We start from the raw sequence: 25,202 nt of genomic DNA, 5'->3' as shown, positions 1-25,202 counted from the left end.
GCGTATACACACACGCGTATACACACACACATGTATACACACACACACACACATGTGTGTATACACACACACACGTGTATACACACACATGTGTATAGACACGTCTATACGCACACAAACATGTTGTATACACACAATATATACATACACACAATGTATACATACACACACATTTATACATACACACACATGTATACACACACATGTGTATACACACACATGTATACACACACACACATGTGTATACACACACACATGTGTATACACACACACACACACACATGTGTATACACACGTGTATACACACACAAACATGTTGTATACACACAATATATACATACACACATGTATACACACACACGTATACACACACATGTACACATACACACACACACGTATATACACACACACACACACACACATACAATGTATACACACAAACATGTATACACACACACACACTATCCCCAGCACCACCACATCAGCACACCGCTATTCCATGCCCCCCCAGCACACTGGCATTCTCGGCTCCCCGCCATTCTCAGCCCCCATCAGCACCCACACATCGCCACCTTTGCACCTCCCCCATCGGCACACCCACATCCGCACCCCCACATCAGCACCAAACCCTCCAAATCAGCACACCAATACAATCACCATCAGTACAGCCACAGCAGCACTACCACCGCACATGGGCCGCGTGGACCACTCCCCACCCAAATGCCACACCCACACCACAAACATCCCGGGCAACGCCGGGGCTCTCAGCTAGTAATTAATATAGATCATGGATGGCTGTTTACTTCTGCAGAGCTTTTTCATCTGACATATTAATGTGCTCTGACAGTTAATTTCACTCCATTTAAATGGTTAAGACCTCACATGATCAATATGACTCGCACAGTGTATTACAACAGGTGAGATTACAATCAATTGTGTTTACCTAATTTCCATCAGGTGTATCTGAGTACACAGGAGGGGCTATATTAATGTGTTTACTGCCTAGCCCGAACCATACTCCTTGAGAAAGGGCTGAATAGCCTGAAACGCGTGGGAGGTTTTTTCCTGTCCTGTTTTTGTCACTTTTTTGTTTTTTATGTAGTTCAATAAAAGATTTAAATTTTTTCACTTACCTGGTGAGTTGATGGTGCTTTTCCTGGACTCAGCTGTCTCGTAGCAATCCCTTTCCTGCTCGTGCCCAAAGACCATACACAGTCAGACACCAGATACATATTCTATACTCACATGCATGCACATACCATACACACATAATGAGCCTGATACACACATAATATACATATGTAGCCATGCTGTAAAATGGACTACAGTCATCTCTCCTGCTGGCAGTAAGGCCTGGTAAGTTTGGGAATGCCAGCAGTAATTATGGAGGTTTGCCCTCATACCCTGGTGAGGTGCCCTATGTATGGATGGGAGTGGCCACATACTCTGAATCCATAGTTAGTGATGTCAGAGTTGTGCCTGCCTCCAGAGGATACATAAGGCACAGCACTGCTAAAAAGTTAGAGTTGGTTGTAGTTGGTGGAGTAAGGAGCAAGTCTGAGTACAGACTGGGGAGGAGACGGCTCATAAGACTGTGACCAGGGACCTGGCACAGGGAATATCTCCCTGAGGGGAGATAGGGAATCCACCAAATTGGGAAGAGATACCTTGCAAAGGGAAGTGCGGTGAGCATGAGCGGCTGAGTACAACCGCTGTGAGGGGCAGCTGGCCCACCTCACTGCAATAAAGATGATCTTGTTCAATCATACCCTCGTGTGTAAGTGTGGAGTGATTACACAGAGGAGTGCACCACAGAGGAGTTCCTCACCAGGACCATCCACAAGTGGACGCTGGGATCCTGATGAGGTGGAGGCGCTGCACTGGATATAGGTAGGACTCAAGCACACTACCTCAGCTGCCTGTCTGGGTTGGCAATCCCCACACATCATGCGGGAGACGCAGGAGTCCTGTTGCCAACAGGTGCACCAGCAGACACTACACTGTAATGGGGACTGGTTAGACCACAGGGGCCAATGTGAGATTGGGTGGGTCAGGCTAGGCCAGAAAATCCGTTACATTTGGAGGCGCTGCTGAGAGACCTGTCAACAGGACAGGCTTTTGCTAGGTCACTTGGAAACAGGGAGAGTGTCTGCTGCCACTTTGTGCTGCGTTGGGACGGACCTAGGGGTAGTCAGGGGGCTGATGGAGTTTGTCAGTTCGCAGGGATGACCTAGGGGCCTGAAAGGAGTTGGGGGTTTGGAGCCGGGCTATAGCTGTCCTAGTCACCTTGAGGCAGTGCTAGTTGGTAGGTTGCCTAAAGGGATAGCCTGTTAACGTGGTCAGGAATTCTGGAGAGGGTCTGCGCTAGGCTAGCCAACAGTAGGTAGACGCCCAAGTACTGCATGGAAGAGCTAGAGTACTCTAGCCCATTCCAGACCACTTACCGAAGGGAGCACAGACTGGGAGGAAGGAGATACAGCAGACACAGAGAGAGTGAGCCTAGCCTGAGGTAGTGCAAATACGAGTCCAGCCTACATTAGGTACACAAGGTGGTGCATCAAGGTAATCTTTATTGTACCGGTGTGGTAGCTGCCCCGCAGAGAGGAGCTCCATGTACAATAATCATAAGTACAGTAAAAGAATGGCGACCGCAAGAATGGAGGATCCGCGCGGTGCGGAAGGTCCAAGATGGCGGACGGAGGTTAATGGAGAGAGCGCACATGGCATGTGTGCGGGTGAAGAGCATGCTACGGAAATGACTTTCATGAGCCTGCTGTGGAGTGGTGCTAAGGCTGTGGCCGCACCGTTTTGGTCCTGCCTAGGACCGCGGGGTGCTACCCTGGAGGACAATATTGAGGACATTGTGATTGTGGGTAGTGGAAAAGAAGGATCTGCTTGCCAGCCGGCGAGCGCTATACAGAGAGCTACCTCAGTTGCTAAAGTGATTGGGAATGCAAACCAAGATGGCGGCTCCCGCTTCCCTGGGAAACCGCGTGGGCTCGTTGAAGAGAATCCTGCAAGTGCAAAAGTTGCAGACAGTTGGCCGTGATTGGCGCCAAAGAAAGAACCCCACCTTGTTGGGGGTAATGGCGCGAAAGCTGTGGCCGCGCCCACCAGGACTGTGAAAGATGCGGTCTCAACTACAGGACATCCTATTAAGCTGTGGGACCCGCCCATAATTGCTACTAGTGGGGGTGGTTTCCAGCTTTGTCAGATGAGGGTGGAGCTGTTCAAGGGAGTGGCTGGCAACTCAACCCCTGCTTGTCAGTCGCGCGGAACCAGTGTACAGAACAGACCGCTGCTGCAAGTATCTCCTACTGAGACAATGGCTTGTCAGTCAGGAGTCAATACGATGGTCTCCACTCAACCATATTCAGCACCAGGAGGCTTACTGGTGATTCGGGTGGCGGGCACGAGACTGTGGTGTGCCTCTGTCTACAATGCAGGCTACCCGGCGCAGTACTTGTGGCCTATGCCTACATTTGTGCCCATCCAGACTATCGAACCCGTGGGGGATACGGCTAGGCTGTCCGCCGGGTCCCCCGGTGCACTGTGGAAGGAAAGTGCGGATCCCGGAGAATGGGGATCAGGGCCGGTTGCTAAGGCCGAGCCCGAGGAGAAAGGAGCGGTCGGTCAGCGTACCGACCGAGAGACTAAAAGGCGGTCGCCGCGAACGGTGACCACGCGCAGAGTGGAAGCGGATTCCTCCGATGAGGAACCCAGAGTGTCGTCCGGTGCAGTGATCCGGCCCTTGGCAGTATCCTGTGGTGAAAATGGGAGGAAATTATCACTTACCGGGAGTATCGGTGAGAAGAGTCGGGTGTCGCCAGTGGAGCGGAAGGCCGAGAGGTGAAGTCCTTCCATTCCTGGGACTGGCGGGTCCAGTGGTGACGGGCGATCCACACCCACCCTTCGGAGCGGTAAGAGCAGCCCTTGTTCTCACCAGGCTCTGGTGACGGCATCCGGGGAGGAAAGGCGGTGTCAGGCCCAGGCGGGGCAAGAGAAGGCAGCGGAACTTCCGGACGTCGTCCTGGAAGAAGAGATCCCGCATGGGGATCCATCTCAAGATGGCGGAGTTTCCGGTTCCGGTGATGACATCACTTCCGGCAGAGGTAGCGGAACGGCCGGAGAGATGACAACGACACCTCGTCGATCGGGCAGTGCTTCCCGATCACCTGTGTCAACGAAAAGCTGGCAGGCTGTGAGGAGAGGCGAGAAGGGTGAGGCTCAGCCAGCGGTGAGTCCTCGCAGTGATCCTGGACACTATAGAGGTAGAAAGAGGGTCGGAACCCCGCGGATACCCACTGCCCGTCCATATGCCCAACCCCATGCCCTAGATAAAGCCCCTGTCCCAGTCACCTTTTCCCGTGGGTCCTCGTCCAGTTTGGGAATGTCGGGAGGGTCCCAGGGAACCCATGAGGAATGGACTGGGGAGAGACTGGCGAGCTTTACGTCCGACGATGGGTCGGTGGGTGGAAGCTATTCAGGGGAGGCATCCGTGTCTAGTTGGAGCCCTAGCGTGGCTATCGTGAAGTTAGAGGAGAGGCCAAAGCGTGTGGGGTGGCCTAAGTCCCGATCTACGGGGACATCGGGGGTGTCTTCCTGGGGGGGACAGAGGAGGGAGACTCTCTAGAATCAGAGCCTGAGAAGGTTAGGGAGACCCGGTGGTGGGCACCATCATTCGAGGGTTATGTGGGATGGATGGACCGCACTCGGTTTCTACTAATAAGGGAGGATGTAGTAGATTACTGGTGGGCTAAGGGAGAATTTACGGCAGAGAAGCGGCCAAAGGAGATGCAGGAGCGGTGGTTTCAAATCTGCCACGGCCATATAGAGCCCATGGGTCCCAGTATATTGACAGATCCCGTGGACCCAGACGAGCCCCTATCATGGGTGTTGCCAGGGAGGGCAGGGAATGCTAATTTGACACGGTGCAGCCGGGCTGAGAGGGCTATTACCGCCAAGTACAAGTATTCCCATGGCTTGGAATATCCCTACGTTCCGGAACCCCTCATGCAGGAGATCGAGGACAATAGGGACAGGTGGTTGCGTGAAACCATAGAAGAATACATGGTAAATAAAGGGTGTGCTATTAAGGGCAGCAAGGCTGAGGAAAGGATAGCGCACCTTATGCGGGTGTGGAGTATAGGCAGGAATGTCTATAAGCATAAAGTGGTGTATCGACCTGAACGGGGGTTGCCACGTGATTACAGTGTGACAGTCCTGAACATGGGGGGTCGGGAAGTTAAGAAACCCGATCCTCGTCACTATTATTAGGGGGGACAGGATGGCTGTTGCGTAAGTTAGTGGCTGCTGGTCAGGGCTTGCTTGACGCAATGTTATGTGAATCTGTCAATGTTGTGACTAATTATGTATATCATTTTACAGTGCTTCCTGAAGAAAGGTACTTCAAATTTAGGTCCCAGCCAGGTCGGTGGGATTCACCAGGGGGAGAATGTAGCCATGCTGTAAAATTGACTACAGTCATCTCTCCTGCTGGCAGTAAGGCCTGGTAAGTTTGGGAATGCCAGCAGTAATTATGGAGGTTTGCCCTCATACCCTGGTGAGGTGCCCTATGTATGGATGGGAGTGGCCACATACTCTGAATCCATAGTTAGTGATGTCAGAGTTGTGCCTGCCTCCAGAGGATACATAAGGCACAGCACTGCTAAAAAGTTAGAGTTGGTTGTAGTTGGTGGAGTAAGGAGCAAGTCTGAGTACAGACTGGGGAGGAGACGGCTCATAAGACTGTGACCAGGGACCTGGCACAGGGAATATCTCCCTGAGGGGAGATAGGGAATCCACCAAATTGGGAAGAGATACCTTGCAAAGGGAAGTGCGGTGAGCATGAGCGGCTGAGTACAACCGCTGTGAGGGGCAGCTGGCCCACCTCACTGCAATAAAGATGATCTTGTTCAATCATACCCTCGTGTGTAAGTGTGGAGTGATTACACAGAGGAGTGCACCACAGAGGAGTTCCTCAACAGGACCATCCACAAGCGGACGCTGGGATCCTGATGAGGTGGAGGCGCTGCACTGGATATAGGTAGGACTCAAGCACACTACCTCAGCTGCCTGTCTGGGTTGGCAATCCCCACACAACATCATGCGGGAGACTCAGGAGTCCTGTTGCCAACAGGTGCACCAGCAGACACTACACTGTAATGGGGACTGGTTAGACCACAGGGGCCAATGTGAGATTGGGTGGGTCAGGCTAGGCCAGAAAATCCGTTACACATAGGTACCCACATTAGGTACACAAAGGGCCGTTTTAAGACCTTTGTAGGCACTAGGCACTTTTATTTCTAGAGGCCTGTATGTCCGATATTTTTACTCATTTTTATGCTAATTTCATCGTTTGCTTGTTGAAGTGAAACTTCCTTAGTGGCACCTCATTTGTGATGGGGCAAAAATGGATTGTGGAGACAGAAATGAAACGGATGTGACGTCAGTGCTGGCAGTTGAGGCCGGGCTGTGTTCTGGCTCAGCCCGACCCCAACACTGACATCACACCCGCTCCACAAATCAGATGCAGCGCCGCTCCTAATGGCCACCGCACCCCCCACACAGCCGCAGACATGCGGCGGCGCCGCTCTCCCTCACCCGCTCCTCCACACCGGCAGCCGTCCTCCTCAACACATGCGCAGAGGCTCTGTCCATATCCATGTTGTGGATGGCAGGTTTCGTGTGTGTGTGTGTGGTGTGGTTGGCAGAGGGCGCTGCTGCGAGGCAACCGGTGATTCGCTGTCACGCAGGGGGGTGAGGGGGAGGAGAGACTCAGGCAGAGCCGCCGCGGGTCCGCAGCTCTGCCTGCCTGTGAGGGGGGGGGGGGAGGAGAGTCTCAGGCAGAGCCGCCGCGGGTCCGCAGCTCTGCCTGTCTGTGAGGGGGGGGGGGAGGAGAGACTCAGGCAGAGCCGCCGCGGGTCCGCAGCTCTGCCTGCCTGTGAGGGGGGGGGGGGAGGAGAGTCTCAGGCAGAGCCGCCGCGGGTCCGCAGCTCTGCCTGTCTGTGAGGGGGGGGGGGGAGGAGAGACTCAGGCAGAGCCGCCGCGGGTCCGCAGCTCTGCCTGTCTGTGAGGGGGGGGGGAGGGGGGGAGGGGGAGAGACCAAGACAGAGCCGCCACGGGTCCGCAGCTCTGCCTGCCTTTGAGGGGGGGGGGGAGTCAGGAGAGAGGGGGCAGGACACAGAAAGAGAGACACACATACACTGACAGACACACACACATACATATACACACACACACACTGACTGACACACATACACACACACACACACACACACACACACACACTGACTGACACACATGCACACACACTGACTGACACACATGCACACACACTGACTGACACACATGCACACACACTGACACACATACACACACACACACACTGACTGACACACATAGACACACACACACACTGACTGACACACATACACACACACACACACACACAGAATGACACACATACACACACACACACACACACACACACTGACTGACACACATATACACACACACACACTGACTGACACACACACATACACACACACACACACACTGACTGACACACATACACACACACTGACTGACACACACACATACACACACTGACTGACACACACACTAACTGACACACATACACGCACACTGACACACATATGCACGCACACTGACTGACACACATACACTCACTGACTGACACACATACACTCACTGACTGACACACATACACACACTGACCGACACAGAGAGACATTCACACAACACAGAGAGAGAGACATAATCTGACACACACACACTGACTGACACACACACACACACACACACACACACATTGACACACACACACACACACACACACACACACACTGACTGACACACATGCAAACACTGACTGACACACATGCACACACTGACTGACACACATGCACACACTGACACACACACTGACTGACACACACACACACACTGACTGATACGCACGCACACTGACACACATACACACACTGACCGACACAGAGAAACATTCACACAACACAGAGAGAGACATACTGACTGACACACACACTCACACACTGACTGACACACACACACATTGACTGACACACTGACTGACACACATGCACACACTGACTGACACACATGCACACACTGACTGACACACATACACACACTGACTGACACACATACACACACTGACTGACACACATACATAATCTCTGACTGATACACAAACATACATACATACTCTCTGACACAAATACATACTCTCTGACTGACACACATACATACTCTCTGACTGACACACATACATAGTCACTGACTGACACATACACTGACTGACACATGTGTGCCGAGCACGCGCGTTATAAGTCAATTTCAGTGACAAAAGTCAAAGAAGTTTCACTTACTATGCGCGTGCACAGCACACACAGCTTTTTTTCAGTACAACACCGGCACACAGCGTTCAGTAGCCAGCAAGCGCTGTGAGAGACACTTCCGTGTATGCGCGCGCAATCCGCGGTACACGTGGAGTCAGCGTTTGGACTGTCAGAGCGGAGACGGCGTGTGAGGATGTCCGGAGCGGGACATAGAGACGGAGGTAGTGTCAGCATAGCGGTATCTACATCGGCGGTTACACGGGGGGAGGAGCGCCCCCCCAAGCCGGGCCCGTGGTCGGCAGCTTTGCAGAAAGACACGCATGACTGTGCCTGAATTACATCTTTTTGGTGTGAGTAGGGTTTCAATTCTTCCCCCCCGGAGCAGCATTCATTGGTCCTCACTCCCTGCACATGCTTTATTTTATGGTGTATGCTTATTAATTTATTCATTTATTAAATTAGTCTTGTCCAGTTGATAGGTGTTTTGTGAGTGTCTTAAAGTGCATTTTGTGTGTTTAAGTGTGTCCGGTGTTATATGTATGTTTGTCTCATTTACAGTTAATCTGGTTTACTCTATGTTTGTTTTCTCTTTTACATATTACGTCTGATAAGACTTCGGGTTTCCAAGATTGGATTTCCTATACATATGGACTACAGGTTCCTAATCTGGATTTTGTATATGGTCTGATAATTATCTGCACAGTAATTATTTCTATTTAGGTGCCGGATTATTTGTTTGAATCTTTTGATGATTAGGAACTCCGACTGGATTCTGTGTCTTGGATATTTAAGAGAATACATATATACAGTGGTCGACAAATCACCAAAAAATCTACTCGCCGAACAAAAAAATCTACTCGCCACCTAGTACCACACGTGTCCTGCTTGGGCCAATAGGAGCTCGCCACGATGTTAAATCCACTCGCCCGGGGCGTGCAAATGTATAGGTTTGTCGAACACTGCATATATATATATACACATATATTTCCCCATCTACATAGGAAAGCATGGAAGGAGTCGTGACCAATAACACCATAGATGCTGTATAGGGACCAATCACAACACGAGGACTTGCCTTTTTTGGCCAATCCAGGCTGGGTGTGTAAATGGTCAATTAGGACAGCCCTTTGGGATGGGCTAAGGTGAGAATGGGGATTACAAACCAGCCAATCGAAATCACACCTACGGGCTGAGACCCAGCAGTGGTTCCCGCTGAAATAGGCGCCTCGGTGTCTGGGGCGGACAATGGCTCCGCTCTTTCAGCCAACGTCTCCCAGACCCGATCTCTGCCCTTCCTCTCGACCTTTTGTCTATATCATTTGAAAGATTCAGAGATTCTTTGAATTAAAGTTTGTTTGTTTGTTTTGTTTTTTAAGTAAACATTTCATTTGCCAAAATATGTGAGGGAAGAAACTACAAAAGTGCCTGGGTCATTGGATATTGTTCATGAGGGAATTCTCCGTCTGTGCGTTCAACTCTCACTATTCAATATGCTGGGAAGAGACGTCCTCCCCGTGTTCAAATGAATGGGACGACCCTTTTCTCCAGTCCCAGGAAGTGACTTTGCAGCATATGGAATATGGGCCGTTAACAAGGGTTTTATCTAATGTTGGCACAGAATTCGTAAGGATGGGGGCTCATCGTTACTGCATACAGGGGGTCTTCTCGCGGGCGAGGTTGGTCATTGGGGATCTGAAGCGTGAAGCGTTGCAGGAGGGACGTGAAGAAGAGGAAGAGTTGCATTCTGACTAACTGCTCCCCCGGACAGACGCGCCGACCTGTGAAGCAGAAGAAGGCCATCTTTACTACATCGCATTCTGAATAACAAACCTCTTTTGATATGACTTATAGCACTACCATCTCCAAGTTCTGTTCTCTTGTATACTTAAGACGTACAACTCAGTCATCAAATTATACCTTTCATACGAAAATCTCAGCCTCATCTTTCTTGACCTCAACATATTTGGACCCCAACGCATTTCATGTAATAGTATTTTTTTATCAGACCTGGGAGTTTAGTGCATTAGAGGCACAGAGAGATCAACATTTACCAAGTCATGCTATTCAGGAAGACACCTTTCAGCCCATTCCAGGGAACAAGCTGCGAGGAGTCTTATTGCAGAGCTCCACCTGGTAAGTATGTCCCAAAGTATCCTGCTCATGGCCACAAGGAGCCAGGATTACAATGTCAGCGGTATATAACAGTAAATTGGCAATTACCTCAGTGACTGCGCAAGTGCAAATCAGTGTATAACATTACATATACATACATTATATACAATAGCAATGATAACACGTCCCTACGCGTTTCTTCAGGGGATCCCCTGAAGAAATCAGCTTAGTCTGAAGAAACGCGTAAGGACGTGTTATCACTGCTATTTTAAAAGTGCTCACAACCAGTGCCAGTTGGGAGAGTGAAGCTAGTCTCAGTTCCAGTACATTGGGACTCTATACCACAAAGGGAACCTGTACCTAAGAGATGGGATTTGCCGGAGGAACCTCCAGGGTGTTACACCATCTACAGAGGAGTGACGTAAATCCGGAGCATCGCCAGTGGAGCGGCGGCGACGACAAACAGCGGGTCTGGAGCATGAGTTTCACTCATAAAATGCCCTTATTGTTTGGAGTCTTGTGAGTTTTGAATCGTTTTGTTCATGTCTGTGTTTAAGCTCTGTGTATCAGTGCCGTGGTGTGAACCTCTGATGAAGTTGTAGATTGTTATGAAATGCGTTAGGAACAAGTTTGCCTCACGCCGAGAACTGTCACTGCGTTATTGTGCCGGACATATGGGAGAAACTCCATCCACGAGGGAACCCGATGTAAGTGCTGCCGGTCGCCGGAGGATGAGTTTCCAAGGTGCAAAGGTTGGTTCTGATTTCCGTAAACACCATTGGCGTTGAGAACTGCGGCAGATAGAGATGTCCGTCGTGCTCCACTCTATCTTCTCAGCAGAGACGGAGCTTGAGTTTCTCTCATATATGCCTGATACCTCTCTCCCTTACTATATCTATTTATCAGTATATATCTGTGTCTGTGTAAGTGACTGGAGTTTGCAAGGTTCAAGTGTCGGTTCCGGTTTCCGTAAACACCATTGGCGTCCAGAACTGCGGCAGATAGAGTGGAGCATGAGGACATCTCTATCATCTCAGCAGAGACGGAGCTTGAGTTTCTCTCATACATGGCTGATACCTCTCTCACTTACTATATCTATCTATCTATCTCTATATATATATATGTGTGTATTTATTTATATATATACACAGTATATATCTTTGTTAGTGTCTTGGTGTGTACTAATGTATGTGTGTATCAGTGTGTTACTGTGTGTGTACTTTATGTGTATCAGTGTGTTAATGCGTCCAATGTTTGTGCATCAATGTGTATGTGTGTGTATCAATTTACTGTGTGTGCATTACAGAGCATCCGGTGCATTACAAGTCAGCAGATATAAATAGCAATCCATTGCTGGCCCCTCTGGCAGTGAAAGAGTTAAACGCGGATTAGCCTTTAACACAGAAGTGTTCTCATTGAGTAAGGACACAGCCAGTAAATACAGTGCTGGGAGAGATTTCCATGTCACGCGTTACTGGAGGCAGCGCGGCTGTTATCTGGCCTCCGTCTCGCTGTCTGTCATATCTTATCTTAAATCTTATCTTTTATTTGTATATATATATATATATATATATATATATATATATATATAAAAATGAAAAGTTTGTTTGCAAAACAGTTTGTTTGTCCATGCCTCTAGAGAATCTGATTGGACCGTCGAACCGCCCGCCCCCCAACGGCTCTCATTGGCCTGCGGGGTGCGATGACGTTACTGACACACCTAGCCCAATGTCACACACACACACACAGTGTAGAAAAGAGTGAAAAAACAGGCGCTACTTCGTGAATGGAATAAATGAGAAAAAGTGGTGCAGATAGGGTTAATAACCCAACCCCTTGCTCAAACCTCACTGGTGGGACCTGTGTCACGGGTTCCAAAGGTTAAGTATTGCTCAAAACATCCAGGGGGAGCATGTGGGAAGATAAGAGAACAATATATACATATAAGTGCAGACGTCAAGTGATGTGTGGATATAGATGCAATGTCTTGGCTCTTATGGTTAATCTACTCACAGGAGCAAGGTGATAATCTGAGCAGTTGGCAAATTGGGTTGCCACCCTTGAAGATGTCTATGGGCTGTACCCCCCTGGCGATTCTCCGTCGGCAGTGTATGTATAGAGAGAGGGAGAAGGCTACATAGTGCGATCAATATGATATTTTATATGGAAAAAACATAATAAAAAATGCGCACTTACAAATTTCACAAAATTTAAAAGCATGTATCACAATGTGTGAATGGAGGATCTCCCGAAAACAGCTCACCGCCTCCTACAGGTCAGTCTGCTGGCTTCCACCGCTCTGCGTCCTGGACCGGAGCTTCCCTCTGCGCGCCCGTCTGCAAAATGTGACGTCACTGCATTCAGAGCTCATGCTTTTAAATTTTGTGAAATTTGTAAGAATCGGAGAATCGCCAGGGGGGTACAGCCCATAGACATCTTCAAGGGTGGCAACCCAATTTGCCAACTGCTCAGATTATCACCTTGCTCCTGTGAGTAGATTAACCATAAGAGCCAAGACATTGCATCTATATCCACACATCACTTGACGTCTGCACTTATATGTATATATTGTTCTCTTATCTTCCCACATGCTCCCCCTGGATGTTTTGAGCAACACACACACACACACACACAGACTCATACTGCCTGAGCCTCTCACCCCTGCGGAATTAGCTATCAGACCTGCAGACTCCTCCTCCTGCGCACTCAGCAGACCCCAGAAACTCATACCCCCTGCAGACTCCACTCCCATCGCCTGACCAGCACACCCACTTTGGTAAGCCTTGGTAAGTTTCATCCACTTTACGCCCTCTTTCCGCCTGTGCATTTTCCCCACGCCCTCTCCTCCCCCCACTCGCCCCTCCCAAATACTCACCCCTCCAGACTAATTGCAGCACAATCCCTGCAGACTCCACATACCCCATGTGTAGAAATTAATATGTCTTTACACAAAATGGCTGCACTGAGTATCTCCTCACTAACTGTCATTTAATGCCTAAAAATATTGTTATTTATTTGCTTCACTGAAAAGGAAATAAAAACAACATATGTTTTGCACCTGTATGTAGAAATGAATCTGTCTTTACACAAAATGGCTGCTGTGAGAATCTCCACACAAACTGTCATTTAATGCCTAAAGATATTCTTATTTATTTGCTTTCACATGCTAATATGCAGTGGTCTTATTCTTCAACTTCGGCTTCCCTCAGCTCCTCTCCGTCTCTCCACGCTTTCCCGCCATCTTTCCCTGCCTGCTGCTTCCCCCTCACACACAGAAAATGGCGGCGGCCGGAGTGTGGCGCAGACATTGAATGCAACATCATATACCACATCGGCTTCGACTAAAAGTTGGATCACCCATCATGCCACTTCATAATCTAAACACACCTAACCTTTCTAATGGAACAAGACTCTGCATCAAAACATTAATGCCCAACCTCATTGAAGCTACTATATTAACCGAAAAGGCCAAAGGAGAAGATGTCTTCATCCCCCGCATTCCACTGATTCCAACACACATGCCTTTCACTTTCAAACGCCTACAATTCCCAGTCAGACTCGCCTTTGGTATCACCATCAACAAATCACAAGGACAGTCAATCAAGTGCACTGGTATCAACTTTGAATCACCATGTTTCTCCCATGGACAGTTAGTTATATGTGGCATGTTCTAGAGTCGGATCACCAAATTAGTTGTATATCTTTGCTCCAAGTGGTACTACTAAAAATGTTGTTTATAAACAAGCATTACAATAAACATGCACTTTGCTCATATTTGCTCAGCTGCATGTTCATTGTACTGTTGTTTGTTTACAAACAAACTTTTTTCAACAACATCATTTTTCTTTACATCCCGGGCAACGCCGTGTATATCAGCTAGTTTATTTATAAAATGTGTTACCAGGAAGTAATACAGTGAGAGTTACCTCTCGTTTCCAAGTATGTCCTGGGCACAGATTTATAACAATACATGGTTACATTAAACGAACAGAGGTTATACAGTCAATTCACAGACATGTTATGGTCAGATAGAGTTGGAAAATTGGGTACAGGGGATAAAGGGCTGGTGAGTTTCAGATTGAAATAGAGAAGCTTTAACATCACCAAACATCAGCGAACTGCAGCAAACGGCTCACACCCTTTGGCTGCACCAAAGGCTGTCCACCTTTGGGGTGACGCAGATGTACACTGAAGGGGTTCAGATTGAATGCAGATGCGAATACGAAGTTCTTTGACCTCTTGGCTCATTAACATTCCAGTGGGTGGGGTCGACGTCCCACATAGTACAAGCAAATGTTAACCCTTAGCACGCTGGTGCTGTGCAGAGGTAAGAGCCTCTTACCTGCAGAGAACACCATAAACGCCTCCCGTTTCACAAACTTCCCGTCCGCGTCCAGGAAATGCTCCGGGTAAAACTGATGAGGCTTCTCCCAGACGGTCTCGTCCTTCAGCACGGAGGACAGGTTGGTGAGGACAGTTATGCCCTAGAAATGATTAATATTTATTCTCATCATGCATAATGGGCCAAAATATTCAGCAGCACAATACAACTTCCAATCATGACCACCGGTCAACTCCCATCGCCTCTTAATGCAGTTTGAGGGGGGCAGCTTCCTGCCGTCAGTCACCTCCTCCAATGTTGCCGACACGAGCTGGTTAGGTACGTACAGAAGAGGGACAGATAGAGAAGGCAGGAACCGTGTTTCCACTGTCCCGAAAAAGTTACCACTTTCCAGCATTAAAGTAGCAAAACATGTTAATATTATGGGTTTTTTTCCTAAATCAGTTCTGTAGTATTAGATAATATTTACTGCAGATTTTACATTTTATTATTCAACTGTTAATGCCATTTTTAATTAATTTTAAAGCATCCTTTGATTTCTGTACCAGGTTTTAGCCACCTCCCCAGCAGTGCAAGATCTTTGCAACACTTTCCTGTTTGTGATCATTTGTTGCCAATGTTCCAGCAGTTTGAGCTGTAAACTGTAACAATAGATAATGTTACCTTAGTAATACAAGGATACATTGTAGCTGCTGAAGTACACTGACTGAAGGATTGATTGGAACTGAAAGGCGGCCATTATGTTAGGCACACAATCAGGGTTGTTACAGATTTATAACAGTAGCACCAAACGATTGCCAGCTTAGGTAAGAATGCAGAATTACACTTTGACACATGCTTTACATATACAAATAAGAAAAAAGAAAAAGAAGGGGAATGGAGTATTGCTGCTTTAAATGTTAATACTCTAAGAAAACCGGAATTTCCTGTCTTGGGAGCTGAATCAGCACAAACTGGTGCCCTGACCATTTAAATATCAGTGTCTCCTTCCTTTCTCTGTCTGTAGGAGGCGCCAAGATCTGGTGTGAGAGCATGTGGCCTCGCAGAAGCAGGCGCTCCCTCTGGCGCCCCCGCTGGTGACATGGGAAGAAAGGTACCCAGATAGATACCCAGTGAGGAGGGAAGAGAGCACATGGCTCTGTAAGGCTGGCTCCTCCGAGACTGCAGCCTACTACAGTGTTATTAACCGATGAACAAGTGACAGAAAGACGGGAATCAGACAGAAAGGTGCCTCCTGATGGTTACCACCACCACCCCCATTTTATGTCAGGACATTTTTTTTTCTTAAACCAGTATTGTCCTAAAAATGAAGGTTTTAACCCAGAAAATACGACATTTAAAATTTTTGGCAACAGTGGGCAGGAAGCTCTCATACATCTCCCACTGAGATCAACAGTTTCCGGGAACCCTACACATCTTATCCATGTAATATTCGGTAGGAAGCTGAAAGTGATGCACCCTATGTGCTCATTTGCATATCAATACCCAGAATCCTTGTCTGCAGCATAACCAATGGATGACAAGCCAAAGAGGTGAAGGAAGCAGGTATGGGAACCTGAGGAAGACATGCAGACAAACTCATGGGGTTCTCTTATCTTTGCTGGAGATCAGGATATTTCTTGGGCTGTAGAAAGTAACAGTGTTGGTATCTACTATATATTTCTGAAAGCACTGTATGTCTGCGTCCCTAGCGGCAATCTCATTGGTCCCTTGGCCCGCCCGCCCCCGCACACCTCTCATTGGCCTGAGGCAGAGTGACGGGCAAACACACACACACACACACACACACACACACACACACACACCCCACACACACACCCCCCCCCCTCACACACACCCTCACTCTCCCCCGTCAGTTGGACCGCAGCTCACCTTCCACACACCCCCCCCCCCTCCTCCTCTCCCGGTGCCCCTCACTCTCTCCCCCCACCTCACCCAAATCCCCACGCTCCGCAACATCCCCAGCCGCACCATCACCCTCACCGTGCGCCGCAGCCCTCCTGCTCAGCAGCAAACTCCAGGCTCCTCCCCCCCCGCTACCGAAGAGGGGAAGCGCGGGCCGGGCCTCCTGCTCTCCCCCTCACGTGCGCCGCTACCGGAGAGGGGAAGCGCGGCGCGGGACTCCCCCTCACGTGCGCCGCTACCGGAGAGGGGAAGCGCGGCGCGGGACTCCCCATCACGTGCGCCGCTACCGGAGAGGGGAAGCGCGGCGCGGGACTCCCCATCACGTGCGCCGGCTCCCGGATGGAGGGGAAGCGCGGCGCGGGTCTCCTGCCACTCTTGCCCCCCCCCCCCCAGCTTCCCGAACTCACCTCCTGCCCCAGCCAGATGCCACGGGGTCAAGGTAAGTCACCCACCGTCTCCCACCCACGCACTGTCACCCACTCACCCACCCAATCACTTTCACCCAGTCACCCACCCACTCACTCAGTCACCCACCCACTCAGTCACCCACCCACCCACTCAGTCACCCACCCAGTCACTTTCACCCAGTCACCCACCCACTCAGTCACCCACCCACCCACTCAGTCACCCACCCGCTCAGTAACCCACCCACCCACTCACTTAGTCACCCAAAAACTCACTTAGTCACCCACCCACTCACTCAGTCACCCACTCACTCAGTCAAGTCACCCACCCACTCACTCAGTCAAGTCACCCACCCACCCAGTCAGTCGCCCACCCACCCACCCAGTCAGTCACCCACCCACCCAGTCAGTCACCCACCCACCCAGTCACTCACCCATCCACCCACCCACCCAGTCAGTCAACCACCCACCCAGTCACCCACACACCCACCCAGTCACTTTCACCCAGTCACCCACCCACTCAGTCACCCACCCACCCAGTCACCCACCCACCCACCCAGTCACCCACCCAGTCACCCACCCACTCAGTCAACTCAGTCAACTCAGTCACCCACCCACTCACCCACCCACTCAGTCACCCACCCACTCAGTCACCCACCCAGTCACTCAGTCACCCACCCAGTCACTCAGTCACCCACCCATTCAGTCACCCATTCAGTCAGTCACCCAGTCACCCACCCATTCAGTCAGTCAGTCAGTCACCCACTCACCCACCCACTCACCCACCCACTCAGTCAGTCACCCAGTCAGTCACCCAGTCAGTCACCCACTCACCCACACAGTCAGTCACCCACTCACCCACCCAGTCACCCAGTCACCCACCCAGTCACCCACCCAGTCAGTCACCCACTCACCCACCCAGTCAGTCACCCACTCACCCACCCAGTCACCCACCCAGTCAGTCACCCACTCACCCACCCAGTCAGTCACCCACTCACCCACCCAGTCAGTCACCCACTCACCCACCCAGTCAGTCACCCACCCATTCAGTCAGTCAGTCACCCACTCACCCACCCACTCAGTCAGTCACCCAGTCAGTCACCCAGTCAGTCACCCACTCACCCACACAGTCAGTCACCCACTCACCCACCCAGTCTCCCACCCACTCAGTAACCCACCCACCCACTCACTTAGTCACCCAAAAACTCACTTAGTCACCCACCCACTCACTCAGTCACCCACCCACTCACTCAGTCAAGTCACCCACCCACTCACTCAGTCAAGTCACCCACCCACCCAGTCAGTCAAGGTCAGTCACCCACCCACCCAGTCACTCACCCACCCACCCACCCAGTCACTCGAGTCACTCACCCACCCAGTCACTCACCCACCCACCCAGTCAGTCAAACACCCACCCAGTCACCCACACACCCACCCAGTCACTTTCACCCAGTCACCCACCCACCCACCCAGTCACCCACCCACCCAGTCACCCACCCACCCAGTCACCCACCCACCCACCCAGTCACCCACCCAGTCACCCACCCAGTCACCCACCCACTCAGTCAACTCAGTCACCCACCCACCCACTCAGTCACCCACCCACTCAGTCACCCACCCAGTCACTCAGTCACCCACCCAGTCACTCAGTCACCCACCCAGTCACTCAGTCACCCACCCATTCAGTCAGTCACCCAGTCACCCACCCATTCAGTCAGTCAGTCAGTCACCCACTCACCCACCCACTCACCCACCCACTCAGTCAGTCACCCAGTCAGTCACCCAGTCAGTCACCCACTCACCCACACAGTCAGTCACCCACTCACCCACCCAGTCACCCAGTCACCCACCCAGTCACCCACCCAGTCAGTCACCCACTCACCCACCCAGTCAGTCACCCACTCACCCACCCAGTCACCCACCCAGTCACCCACCCAGTCAGTCACCCACTCACCCACCCAGTCAGTCACCCACTCACCCACCCAGTCAGTCACCCACTCACCCACCCAGTCAGTCACCCACTCACCCACCCAGTCAGTCACCCACTCACCCACCCAGTCAGTCACCCACCCATTCAGTCACTCAGTCAGTCAGTCACCCACCCAGTCACCCACCCACTCAGTCAGTCACCCAGTCAGTCACCCACTCACCCACACAGTCAGTCACCCACTCACCCACCCAATCACCCACTCACCCACCCACTCACCCACTCACCCACCCAGTCACCCACCCAGTCAGTCACCCACTCACCCACCCAGTCAGTCACTCACCCACCCAGTCACCCACTCACCCACCCAGTCAGTCACCCACTAACCCACCCAGTCAGTCACCCACTCACCCACCCAGTCAGTCACCCACCCAGTCAGTCCCCCATTCACCCACCCAGTCAGTCTCCCACTCACCCACCCAGTCAGTCTCCCACTCACCCAGTCAGTCTCCCACTCACCCACCCAGTCAGTCTCCCACTCACCCAGTCAGTCTCCCACTCACCCACCCAGTCAGTCTCCCACTCACCCACCCAGTCAGTCTCCCACTCACCCACCCAGTCAGTCTCCCACTCACCCACCCAGTCAGTCTCCCACTCACCCACCCAGTCAGTCTCCCACTCACCCACCCAGTCAGTCTCCCACTCACCCACCCAGTCAGTCTCCCACTCACCCACCCAGTCAGTCTCCCACTCATCCACCCAGTCAGTCTCCCACTCACCCACCCAGTCAGTCTCCCACCCAGTCAGTCTCCCACCCAGTCAGTCTCCCACCCAGTCAGTCTCCCACCCAGTCAGTCTCCCACCCAGTCAGTCTCCCACCCAGTCAGTCTCCCACCCAGTCAGTCTCCCACTCAGTCTCCCACTCAGTCTCCCACTCAGTCTCCCACTCACCCACCCATTCAGTTTCCCACTCACCCACCCATTCAGTTTCCCACTCACCCACCCATTCAGTTTCCCACTCACCCACCCATTCAGTTTCCCACTCACCCACCCATTCAGTCTCCCACTCACCCACCCATTCAGTTTCCCACTCATCCACCCATTCAATTTCCCACTCACCCACCCATTCAGTCTACCACCCACCCATTCAGTCTCCCACTCACCCACCCATTCAGTCTCACACTCACCCACCCATTCAGTCTCACACTCACCCACCCATTCAGTCTCACACTCACCCACCCACTCACCGACCCCACCCACCCACTCACCGACCCCACCTACTCACTCACTGACCCACCCAGTCACCGACCCCTGTCACTGACCCACCCAGTCACCGACCCTGAAAAAGTCACCCAGTCACCGACCCACCCACCGACCCAAAGTCACCCACCCACCCAAAGTCACCCACCCACCCAAAGTCACCCACCCACCAACCCAGAGTCACCCACCGACCCAAAGTCACCCACCCACCGACCCAAAGTCAAACCGACCCAAAGTTACCCACCCACCCATCGACCCAAAGTCACCCACCCACCAACCCAAAGTCACCCACCCACCGACCCAAAGTCACCCACCCACCGACCCAAAGTCACCCACCCACTGACCCAAAGTCACCCACCCACCGACCCAAAGTCAAACCAACCCAAAGTCACCCACCCATCGACCCAAAGTCACCCACCCACCCACCGACCCAAAGTCACCCACCCACCGACCCAAAGTCACCCACCCACCGACCCAAAGTCAAACCGACCCAAAGTCACCCACCCAGTCACCGACCCAAAGTCACCCACTCGGTCACCAACCCACCCACCCACTCAGTCAAGTGTCACCCACCCACCCACACAGTCACCCACACACTCAGTCAACTCAGTCACCCACCTAGCTGTCAAGGGGGGGGGAAGCCTAACCCTGTCGTACGCCCCCCCCCCCCCCCCCCCAAAATTACATCCCGGGCAACGCCGGGTCTCTCAGCTAGTATTGTATAAGTATATATGATTTTACTTGAATTTGGTTACATTAAGTACCTTTGGGATGAAATAGCCGTTGATCTCTGTGTCTCTGTAGGTCATGTGCGGAAAGGCCAGTGGTACAATATCGCCATAGCGCTGAGTTTCATGGATCACCGCGTTGGTATATGGCATTTTCAGCATATCTCCCATTGTAGGTTTCCTGTCTCTTCCAATCACTCGGTCAATTTCCTCTTGGACTTTACCTGAAATAATAGATACAGCGTAGCGCGTGTGAAACAAGTTACGTTTTTACCTTGATCAGCGCTTGTTTGGAGTGTAGTAACCCATAAATGTTACACTTTATGTCTCCCATTTCAACAACAGACATTTAACAAGTGCAGTTTGCCCCAAACCAGAAAGCAGATTACCAACATTATTTTTTTTTAAATCATTACTGTTTAGGTTTGGTTTGTCTTTCTTCTTTGAACGTGCCCCAGAGCCGGCAGTAAGGTGTCCACATGGCAACCTCTGATGCCTATTCACACGCAGAGATAATACCTACGCGGCCGCGACGCGCACTCCTGCAGCCCCAGCGATCTGTGAACTTGGCTGCAGGAGATTGGTGATGCGGGGGCGTGGCGGACGCATCACGAAGCTGGTTCGCCCTCATTGGCTGAACCAGCTCACGTGATGCTGACATCTCATGGCACCCGCCTGCGAAAACAACATTTTTTGTCTCCTCAAAACGCTGGCGCGTCATCGCGCTACTTCGCCGGCAGGTGGCTAATTACTATAGTCAATTGCTGAATTGTGCCTGATATGCGCGCGTGCGTAGCGATGACGCCACCATAATCTCGACCTAACTCCACCATGAAGCACACAGCTATTTGCCTACAGATTTTGAAGAGCTTTCGCTTTTCAATGCTGAAAACTAAGCTCTGTGGATTTCTGCGCCTCTTATGTGCGCTCATTTGCAAATCATTACCCAGAATCCCTGGCTGCGGTGGAGGCACTCTATGCTAATACATAATGGGGAAAGGCAGAGTTGCAGACGTGTGTGAATGTGCTAACAAGGGGGATTTGTATTTGCTGGGCCTCTTATCAAAGGCCAAATCTCTCAGACAAACCCCTGAAGATGATGGACAGTGGAGCAGAGAACAGTGACTGGTTTCAATCAGTTCCTACAGATACTTACTCTGGACATCTGGATACCGCAGCATAAACAGCAGAGCCCATCTCAGCGTGGTGGTTGAAGTTTCTGTGCCGGCTGTAAACAAGTCAAATGGTGTATATAGAAGATTCTTCTTATTAAAACTGCTGTCTTTGTCTTCTTTTACCTTACAGATAAAGCACATAGAAACATGGGGCATTTGCTAAAGATCCCCAACTGCAAAACTGGGGCTCTGCGGTTAGGGGAGTTAGACAGACTAATGCAGGGAGTGAGCAGAGCTGGGAGATGGGACCATTCCGTTTTTAATACGTTGGTCAAAATATGGATCAGAATGGCCAAGGGGGTTTGGTGGAGGTCTTCGGCCTGTAAGGTTCACTTGTCTGGTAGGGCTGATTTTGAAGTTCATTGGGGTTTGGTCCCTGTTTATTCATGAAGAACGGGATGCTTTGACTGGGACCAGTTGGTGGGGGTTTAAGAGAATCCAGATTTTGCCTCTTTTTTATGGTCAATTAAAGCAACTTTTGGAGTTACCCTCTCTACTTTATCTTTGTTCGAGTGGTGCGACGTAAACTCTCTTTTACTCTGTGGGGGGTTTAAGGAATGTCTTCATAACCTGGGTTTTGATCAAGCCTTGATTGGCTCGCTTTCCTTAGAGGTACGGGCTGGAATGGATTCTGCTCCCTTACGGTTGGATGATGGTGTTATTAAAAGGATGGTCGGAGTCATGTAGGTTTCAGAGCTATGTTAGATTTCACGTTAGTTTAGCTATTGACATAGCTAGGATTTAAGGTTTTTGTTCGATTTTTTGCTGTTTACTAAATTTCCAGATTTTAACAGAATGAATTGTTGGGGGAATCCTACATCCAGTGAGTGGAACAGCAGGTGCAAAGCAGGCCTTAAGGAACTTCTCGGGTTTGCAGGGGGACTGCTCTTATGTTTCCTGGAAGGGTTCCTCCGGAACAGGTTCAAGTGACACTGGATACTGCACCGACACACTTTATTCGAGCAAATACCCAGTATGTACCTGGCAGATACCTGGAATGCGCCGCTCCTCACCTCTGACAAGCCCCGTTGCATTTGCCTTCCCAGCCTGGGTTCATGCCTGGCTGACGGGCGGCTGATCTGTTAAATGATAATGATTAGGATTTAATAGGCTGCAATGCTTCGCGTGTCTACCAGATGGCATAAATTCATGAATTGTAATGCAGTATATATATATATACTGTGCAGTATTGCAGCCAGCGGGAATAAAATGCTTCAATCCCTGCTTGGAAAATACCTCAATGCACTCGGGCAGAAAACAGTCACAAACCTCAATACACCCGGGTATACCCGAATTCGTGGGACTAGCTGAGCTCGAATAAAGTGTGTCGCCAGTGTATATTGGTGCCTCATGCAGGGAGTAACAACTTGGGGCATGTCCGGATAGTGGATCTAATGAATGGGATTTAGTGGAATTCGGTATTAGTATGGTTGCAGGTTGTCCATAGGTGTCCAGATAACAGATGCAGAAGGAAAAAAAACTAAATTGGGGAGCTGAGTATTTGGTAAGAATGATGGAGGTGTTATCTTATGGTATAGGGACTTGGTAAGAGTGATGGAGGTGTCCTTAGGGTATAGGGATTTGGTAAGAGTGATGGGAAGCAAGGCCTTATGGTTTAGAGATTGGTAAGAGTGATTGGAGACATGGCCTTATGGTATAGGGATTGGAAAGAGGTGAGACGGAGTGCATCTGTCACGATAAAGCCATGTAAGAGTTAATGTTTGTGCACAGTATGGGAGCCAAGAGGTTAACCTTCTTACTAAAATAACTTTTTATTCTGTTTCCTTTCTGCGGTGAAGGTTTACGTCATAAAAATCTACCAGTCAATGACTTAAGTGCGATCAAACAATTAAGGCCAGGCCTGTTGTTTTTCATGTTGCTTACATGTGTCATGACAGTGAGAAGGTGCAGATACCCAGTGAGAAGGTACAGATACCCAGTGAGAAGGTGCAGATACCCAGTGAGAAGGTGCAGATACCCAGTGAGAAGGTGCAGATACCCAGTGAGAAGGTGCAGATACCCAGTGAGAAGGTGCAGATACCCAGTGAGAAGGTGCAGATACCCAGTGAGAAGGTGCAGATACCCAGTGAGAAGGTACAGATACCCAGTGAGAAGGTGCAGCTACCCAGTGAGAAGGTGCAGCTACCCAGTGAGAAGGTACAGATACCCAGTGACAAGGTACAGATATCCAATGAGAAGGTACAGATATCCAGTGAGATTGTACAGATATCCAGTGAGATGGTACAGATACCCAATGATAAGGTACAGATACCCAGTGAGAAGGTGCAGATACCCAGTGAGAAGGGGCAGATACCCAGTGAGAAGGTGCAGATACCCAGTGAGAAGGTGCAGATATCCAGTGAGAAGATGCAGATACCCAGTGAGAAGGTACAGATACCCAGTGAGAAGGTACAGATACCCAGTGAGAAGGTACAGATACCCAGTGAGAAGGTACAGATACCCAGTGAGAAGGTACAGATAACCAGTGAGAAGGTACAGATACCCAGTGAGAAGGTACAGATACCCATTGAGAAGGTACAGATACCCAGTGAGAAGGTGCAGCTACCCAGTGAGAAGGTACAGATATCCAGTGAGAAGGTACAGATACCCAGTGAGATTGTACAGATATCCAGTGAGATGGTACAGATACCCAGTGATAAGGTACAGATACCCAGTGACAAGGTACAGATACCCAGTGACAAGGTACAGATACCCAATGAGAAGGTACAGATACCCAGTGAGAAGTACAGATACCCAGTGAGAAGGTACAGATACCCAGTGAGAAGGTACAGATACCCAGTGAGAAGGTACAGATACCCAGTGAGAAGGTACAGATACCCAGTGAGAAGGCACAGATACCAAGTGACAAGGTACAGATACCCAGTGACAAGGTACAGATACCCAGTGACAAGGTACAGATACCCAGTGAAAAGGTACAGATACCCAGTGACAAGGTACAGATATCCAG

At 50.4% G+C, this 25,202-nt stretch overlaps 1 protein-coding gene across 3 annotated transcripts in view; it reads right to left on the bottom strand.

The window, feature by feature from the left end:
- Positions 1 to 9,716: 9,716 nt before the first annotated feature.
- Positions 9,717 to 25,202, bottom strand: part of LOC142467963 (cytochrome P450 2D20-like) — a 30,716-nt gene continuing 15,230 nt past the window's right edge. For 2 of the 3 annotated variants that reach the window (XM_075574000.1, XM_075574001.1), the window contains exons 6-9: positions 22,216 to 22,357; positions 21,096 to 21,283; positions 14,836 to 14,977; positions 9,717 to 10,159 (exon numbers count right to left, since the gene is read on the bottom strand). In XM_075574000.1, coding sequence (XP_075430115.1) covers positions 9,981 to 10,159; positions 14,836 to 14,977; positions 21,096 to 21,283; positions 22,216 to 22,357 — 651 coding nt within the window. In that variant the 3' untranslated portion in view covers positions 9,717 to 9,980. Of the gene's footprint in view, positions 10,160 to 14,835; positions 14,978 to 16,320; positions 16,460 to 21,095; positions 21,284 to 22,215; positions 22,358 to 25,202 lie in introns of those variants that run through there. The other variant, XR_012788538.1, reaches the window with a different exon arrangement.

Source organism: Ascaphus truei, chromosome 17 (genome assembly GCF_040206685.1).
Source record: "Ascaphus truei isolate aAscTru1 chromosome 17, aAscTru1.hap1, whole genome shotgun sequence".
In the NCBI taxonomy this organism is placed as follows: domain Eukaryota; kingdom Metazoa; phylum Chordata; class Amphibia; order Anura; family Ascaphidae; genus Ascaphus; species Ascaphus truei.
Note: the sequence above shows the minus strand (reverse complement) of the source record. Positions and strands in the feature narration are given on the sequence as shown.